This window comes from Apium graveolens, chromosome 9, assembly GCF_009905375.1.
Source record: "Apium graveolens cultivar Ventura chromosome 9, ASM990537v1, whole genome shotgun sequence".
In the NCBI taxonomy this organism is placed as follows: Eukaryota; Viridiplantae; Streptophyta; class Magnoliopsida; order Apiales; family Apiaceae; genus Apium; species Apium graveolens.
This window is the reverse complement of record NC_133655.1, coordinates 225,631,000-225,638,913: the sequence shown is the minus strand read 5'-3', so window position 1 is coordinate 225,638,913 and position 7,914 is coordinate 225,631,000. Positions and strand designations below refer to the sequence as shown.

At 36.4% G+C, this 7,914-nt stretch overlaps 1 protein-coding gene across 1 annotated transcript; it reads right to left on the bottom strand.

Annotated features, from left to right (window-relative positions):
* Nucleotides 1-253: 253 nt before the first annotated feature.
* Nucleotides 254-1,756, bottom strand: LOC141687101 (2-hydroxyisoflavanone dehydratase-like). Its single transcript, XM_074492260.1, has one exon. The coding sequence runs from the start codon at nucleotides 1,398-1,400 to the stop codon at nucleotides 450-452; it is 951 nt and encodes a 316-aa protein (XP_074348361.1). The 5' UTR covers nucleotides 1,401-1,756; the 3' UTR covers nucleotides 254-449.
* Between the last annotated feature and the right edge of the window lie 6,158 nt (nucleotides 1,757-7,914).

Below are 7,914 nucleotides of genomic sequence, written 5' to 3'. Positions count from 1 at the left end.
ACAAAAACCATGTCCTGAATTAAGGGTTGAAAACTGCATCCACTTTGTTTTGGTTAAAAGTATTTTATGTTTTAATTGCAACGTCTTATTTCAACAAACAAACTAACAGAAGAATATCTCTGCAAAAAAAATTACATACTACAAAGATAATTTGTTTCAAACACTTGGTGTGGAGTCAATTATAATATAATTAAAAAGCGAAAAAATAGGCGTAAGTACGTTATTGAGAATTATCTCTGTAAATCACAATGACTATTGGTAATTCTTTGATCAATTTTGCAATAGCCTGTGGGATCTATGTAAAGGTTCACGAGAATCAGCTACACATGTAATTATAAAATTTAGTAAATATATATATAGCATAATTTGTTATTTAAGAAGTAATAGTTAAATCAAATGCAACAAAAAACAACTTATATTATTTTTCAGAAAATAACAAAAATGTATGATCAGTTGATAAAAGCAGCAAATCGCTTAACCAAACTCTTAGCCTTGTCTGTCCCCGGATTAAAAAGAAAAAAACAATGATCCTCTTCTTCAACTTGAATAACCTCAATCTCACCTTTCCATTTGCTCTCTTGCACACACTCAACATACTTCAAACCTCTATCTCTCAACTCATCTTTCTCCGAAACACACACCAGCAACTTGGAACAAGCTAGCAATGACAAACTCAGAGCTCCTTCTATCCATGGATTGATCATCGGACTATCAATCCCGCCCGACACATTCGGGTACGCAAAGTACCATATTTTATAAGGTATTCTCTCTTCGTGATCGTCACTTGATTCGGATCCTATAGTTTTTGAACCCCAAAAATAAGGATGTGACAGAAGTGCACCAAATATTTTCACATCATTAACTATATTTTCAACACTAGCACGTACTAGAATGTTGTGTGCAATATTTGCACCACAACTATCTCCACCTATGTAAACCTTATCGAAATCTCCGTAACTCACGAGCCATGCATCGTCTGTTTTTTCGCGTGTGGAATGAGAAGCAACCCACTGGAGAGCTTCCCAAGAATCTTCGTAAGCTGCTGGTAAAACATGCTCGGGAGCTAATCTGTACTCTACAGAAATGACAATAGCATTAGCTTCGGAAGCTAGAGAGGAAGTGAAAGTATGAAACAGAGTTGAGAATGCGGACTCGAAGCAGAAGTAGCCTCCATGAAAGTAAATGAATATTGGAAGCTTTTTATTGTTATTGTCCGGGAGGTAAAGACGTGCTGAGACATTGGTAGAAATGGTAACGTCTTTGCATAAAACTCCGGGAATGATTTCAGTGGATGGGGGAACGATCGGTGATGAGATGTAGAGCCTCTCTGCGGTTTTGTCTTTGTAGAGTTTGATCAGTGGTAGGCACTCCCTCTCTATTTCCTTGGCGTTGTTTTCCATGCCAATTGCCAAATGCTTTTGCTCAAGTAAATTTCAGTGTCGAAGCTTACTCAAGTGAGGGTAGATGAGCTTGCTTAAATACAAGCAGCTTGCTTAAATACAAGCAGCTTGCTTATACACACGTACGGAACCAACAGGGGACTAACCTAGTCTGCTGCAGACCCTTAAAAATTAATGGATAATTGCCTTCATAAATCAGCAGAAAATTAAACCACAAACCCTGGATATTAGTCGGGCCCGCCCTGAATATTTTGAAGCCCAAGCGAAAGTTTTTGGTGCCTATCAATAATATCAATCATAGAATCGTGATAAAACTTGATCAATGTTAAAATATTTGAATAAAAAATAAAGTGATTGTCAAAGCGTATCGAGTAAGGAAGACTTGTAAAGTTTATCGAGGAAAACTTATAAAGCTTATCGAGGAAGTTTTGTAATACTTAATGAAAAAGATTTGAATAGCTTACTTAGTAAGTCTTGTAAACCAACTACTATAAATAACTCATTTAGCTAATGAAGTACAACACAACTTTCTCTCCATATTCTATTCTCCTATACTTCCTCTACATTAAACATAACTAATATTTTCAGTCAAGGTTTATCACACGTTATCAGCACGAGTCTCTGTCAACTGAAGCTTTATTCTCGAAATAGCTACCACTTATTCTGACCCACGAGTCCCTATCAACTAAAACTATTTTATAAAAGAGGTACGTTTTCTTTTCCTCATTATCTTCTAAATATTATTACATATTTATGTTACTGATTGAAATCTATAAAGATGGTTATGCCGTCAAGTAATACTACTATAAAGATGGCGCTGCCGTCAAGTAATAATCAAAAGTTTTCTGGCCGGCTATGCCGTCGTAACTTTTGTATAAAGTTATTATTTCAACTTGCCTGTTTAAATATTATGTGACATATTATATCTTATTTAAAATCTATTAAGAATGGCGAATCTTGCAAAATTAGAGTTTGTTGCCTTGGATGTTTCCGGAAATAATTATTTATCATGGGTCCTTGATGTGGAATTACACCTTAGTGCTAATGGCCTAAAAGATACTATTGACCCGGAAAAGATCCCAACTGTTTAACAAAATACAAAAACGATTATCTTTCTTAGGCATCACATCCACGAAGATCTAAAATCTGAATACCTCACTATCAAAAATCCATTCACCCTTTGGAATAATCTCAAGGATAGATTTGATCACCAAAAACTTGTTCACTTGCCATCTGCCCGATATGACTGGATTAATTTGAGGTTACAAGATTTCAAATATGTAGCTGAATATAATTCTGCTCTTTTCAAAATAAGCTCAAAATTAATTTTATGTGGTGAAAATATTACTGATACTGAAATGATTGAAAAGACCCTCTCAACCTTTCACCCCAACACTATGATCCTGACTCAACAATATAGGGAGCGTAATTTTCAGAAATATGGCGAGCTGATATCTCTCCTTCTTGTAGCTGAAAAGAATAATTAGTTGCTACTGAAAAATCATCAGATACGTCCCACAGGCTCTGCCCAGTTACCTGAAGTACATAACACGTCATTCCTGAAGAATGAACGTGAGAAAGGGCATAGAGGAGGACGGGGTTATGGACGAAACCGTGGACATGGAAATATTCATGGTCGGTTTCACAATCAATATCATTCTGGCCACCTGAAGTGGCAACGTGATGGTTACAACTCTGGCCACCAGAAATGGCAACGTGAAGTGCCAAATAAAAGAAAGGCGCCCCAAGAAGGAGAGAACCGAGGCATCTGTCATAGGTGCGGATCTGAGGGGCACTGGCAACGTACTTGTCGCACACCCAAACATCTTGTCGATCTCTACGAGTCATCCAAAAGGAATAATGGAAAGAGAGTAGAAACCAATTTCGCTAATTATAATCTAGTTAATGAACCAGTCAATAAGGCCTCAAATGAAATAGACACTGGTGCTAATCTTTATTATGGTTTAGACGACTAGACTTCATATGTATTGTCATGCTTTACTTATTTTCTTTGTGTTTTACTTATGTACTCATTTTATGTACTTGTTTCATGTTGTTGTTCTATGTACTCGATTTGTTTTTAATAAAGATGTTTTTCGTTTATATATGTATAGAGATGGAAGATATATGCATTGTTGACTGCGCAACCACACACACTATTTTACAGAGTCAGAAATACTTCTTACAGTTGACTAAAACCAACTCACATGTCTGGACGGTATCGGGTACATCAAATATAATAGAAGGTTTTGGGAAAGCTAGTTTTCTTCTACCAAATAAGACACACATACACATACACATACAAGAGGCTCTATACTCTAGCAAGTCAACTAGAAACCTACTGAGTTTTAAAGATATCCGTCTTAACGGGTTTCACGTTGAAACTATTAATGAGAATGAAAAAGAATACCTTCTCATCACCTCAAACACCATTGACAATAAAAGGGTCCTAGAAAAATTCCACTCAGTTTCTTCAGGATTATATGTTACAAGTATACGAGTTCTTGAATCTCATAGTGTCAACATCCCCAAAGTCATAGACCCAAAACTATTTTCCCTTTGGCACGAAAGACTCGGTCATCCAGGAGTATCTATGATGCGTCGTATCATTGAAAATTCTGTGGGACATCCTCTTAAAACTCAAAAGATAATATCCCAAGATGAACTTCATTGTTCAGCATGTTCCTTAGGAAAACTTATTGTCCGACCATCCCCAGTTAAGCTTCAAACCGAGTCCCCGAAATTCTTAGAAAGAATTCAAGGTGACATTTGTGGTCCTATACATCCATCTTCTGGCCCATTTAGGTACTTTATGGTTTTAATTGATGCGTCAACTCGATGGTCTCATGTATGTCTACTTACAACCCGAAATACAGCCTTTGCCAAATTACTTGCCCAAATAATTAAACTCCGAGCTCAATTTCCTGACCATCCCATTAAATCAATCCGACTAGATAATGCTGCTGAATTTACACCTGCAACTTTTAATGAATATTGTATGTCAGTAGGAATCTCAGTCGAACACCCGGTGGCTCACGTACATACACAAAATGGTTTAGCAGAATCCTTAATTAAAAGACTTCAACTTATTGCCCGTCCCTTAATCCTAAGGGCAAAGTTACCTATATCTGTTTGGGGTCATGCAATACTTCATGCTGCAAATATAATTAGAATAAGGCCTTCTGCTTACCACAAACAATCCCCTCAAGAATTAGTTCTTGGTCAAGTACCTAATATATCTCATTTAAAAGTATTTGGTTGTGCTGTGTATGTTCCTATATCACCACCACAAAGAAATAAAATGGGACCTCAAAGAAGAATTGGTATATATGTTGGTTTTGATTCTACATCTATTATAAGATATCTGGAACCATTAACTGGTGATGTTTTTACTGCTCGCTATGCTGATTGTCATTTTGATGAAACCATGTTCCCTAAATTAGGGGGAGATAATGATTTGTATAAATTAAATTCCGAAATATCATGGAATGCATCAGGATTAAATTCTATTGATTCACGTACTAATCAATGTGAATCTGAAGTTCAAAGAATTATTCATATGCAAAATATTGCTAATCAAATGCCGGATGCCTTTAGTGACTCTAGACATATTATAAGGTCACATATACCTGCTGTTAATGCTCCGGCACGAGTTGAAATCCCTACTAAGAAATCAATTCCTGGAGGTTTGATTAGTGATTCAAAGCCACGCCAGAAGCGTGGTAGACCTATTGGTGCAAAAGATATTGTACCACGAAAACGGAAATTGATTGGAATTGCCCCAGAAGTGGTAAAAGTTTCAGAAAATACCACAAAAGTGGTATTTCCTCCTGAAGAGGTTCAAGCCCCTGAAGTGGCTGTAACAAAACTCCCAGACGTGGGATTGCCTCCAGAAGAGAATGTTGCCCCAGAAGTGGCACATGCCCCAGAAGTGGCAAATGCTTCCACGGAAGCAAAGGTACCTGAAAATTATGAGATCTCAATGAATTATGTCCATAACGCGAAATTACTGGATCGTGGGAGTATTGAGGTTGATGATGTATATGCTTTTTCCGTGACATCTGATATTATTATGAACTCCGATCCTGAACCACAAAGTGTGGAAGAGTGTCGACACCGAGATGATTGGCCAAAATGGAAAATTGCGATTCAAGAAGAATTGCAATCATTAGGCAAGAGAAATGTATTTGGACCTGTAGTCCAAACACCAGCTGGTGTAGTCCCTGTCGGGAATAGATGGGTGTTTATACGAAAACGAAATGAAAGGAATGAAATTGTGAGATATAAGGCCTGGCTAGTAGCCCAGGGATTCTCTCAAAGACCTGGTTTTGATTACCAGGAAACATACTCTCCTGTGATGGATGAAGTTACTTTTCGTTTTCTAATGGGTGTGGCTTGTATGGAAAAACTGGAAACACGTTTGATGGACGTTGTGACAGCATACCTATATGGATCACTTGATAGTGATATTTATATGAAAATTCCTGAAGGGTTAAATATTGAGGACACTAAGCCTCGACATTTATATTCTGTTAAATTACAACGATCATTGTATGGTTTGAAACAATCTGGTCGTATGTGGTACAACAGGCTTAGTGAGTACTTATTGAATGATGGATATGTTAATAATTAAGTGTGTCCTTGCATTTTTATTAAACAATCATCAACTGGTTTTGTTATTATTGCTGTATATGTGGATGATTTGAATATTATCGGTACTACTGAAGATATTACTAATGTTGCTAACTATTTAAAAAATGAGTTTGAAATGAAAGATCTTGGAAGGACAAGATTTTGTTTAGGTATACAGGTGGAGCACTTATCTTCAGGAATATTTGTTCATCAATCAAACTACACTGAAAAGATTCTTGATCGGTTCTACATGGACAAAGCTCATCCACTAACCACACCAATGGTTGTTCGATCACTCGAGGTTGAAAAAGATCCTTTCCGTCCTAGAAAACAAGATGAAGAGACTCTTGCACCTGAAGTTCCATATCTCAGTGCAATTGGCGCTCTCATGTATCTTGCAAACAACACATGGCCTGATATTGCATTTGCAGTGAACTTGTTGGCAAGATTTAGTTCTGACCCTACTAAAAGGCATTGGGATGGAATAAAACATATATTCAGATATCTTCGAGGGACAATCGATCTTGGACTATTCTTCCCAAACAATTCAAGATCACGGCTAGTTGGATATGCAGATGCTGGATACATGTCAGATCCTCATTTTGGGCGATCACAAACAGGTTACCTATTTACATATTGTGATACTGCTATCTCTTGGAAGTATACAAAACAGACTATGGCCGCAACTTCATCAAACCACACAGAGTTACTAGCAATTCATGAAGCAAGCAGAGAATGTATTTGGCTAAGGTCGGTCATTCAACATATTCGAGAATCATGTGGATTATCAAGTATTTCAGACAGTCCTACAGTTTTATTCGAGGATAACTCGGCCTGCATCAAACAACTTAAGGAAGGATATATTAAAGGGGATCAAACAAAACACATATTGCCAAAATTCTTCTACACTCATGAACTTCAAGAAAATGGTGATATTGATATTTAACAAGTTCGCTCATGCGATAATCTGGCGGATATACTTACAAAGTCACTACCTACATCAACATTTTAGAAGCTAAGAAATAATATGGGTATGCGGAGGTTAAAAATTTTGCTACATCAAAATGTCAAAATGTGAGACATTTTATTCAGGGGGGGCTGTACTCTTTTTCCTTCGTTAAGGTTTTTATCCCACTGGATTTTTCTTTGCAAGGTTTTAACGAGGCAGTCAATCTTTGCAATAACTCGCATTTGACAATCAAGGGGGAGTGTTAAAATATTTGAATAAAAAATAAAGTGATTGTCAAAGCGTATCGAGAAAGTTTCTCAAATCTTACAAAGAAAGACTTGTAAAGCTTATCGAGGAAGATTTGTAAAGCTTATCGAGGAAGTTTTGTAATACTTAATGAAGAAGATTTGAATAGCTTACTTAGTAAGCCTTGTAAACCAACTATTATAAATAACTCATTTAGCTAATGAAATACAACACAACTTTCTCTCCATCTTCTATTCTCCTATACTTCCTCTACATTAAACATAACTAATATTTTCAGTCAAGGTTTATAACAATCAACTTTAACTTAAAATTGTATTTACGCAGAAGCCACTTTACAAGCAATTGTGATGTCGAATATCATTTTTCCATGCATCACTTTCACCTAATTTTGTTTATGAATAGATTTTTAACTTTAATTGATAACACTGTCAAAGAATTCTCAACTTAAAAAACAAAAGAATAAAGGCCCAAAATGTCACTTTTGGAGGGTAAATGGCCCTCATTGTCACTTTCTGAATAATTGGCCCCAAATGTCACTCGAAAACGGAGTTTCGGGTGAAGTTTTGTTATTATTGAAAAACGCGATTTGTGTTCTGTTTTTAATTTTTTTCAAAAAAATTTTGAAAAACTCATTTTGGATCTGCGTTTTGATTTTTTTTTTGCATC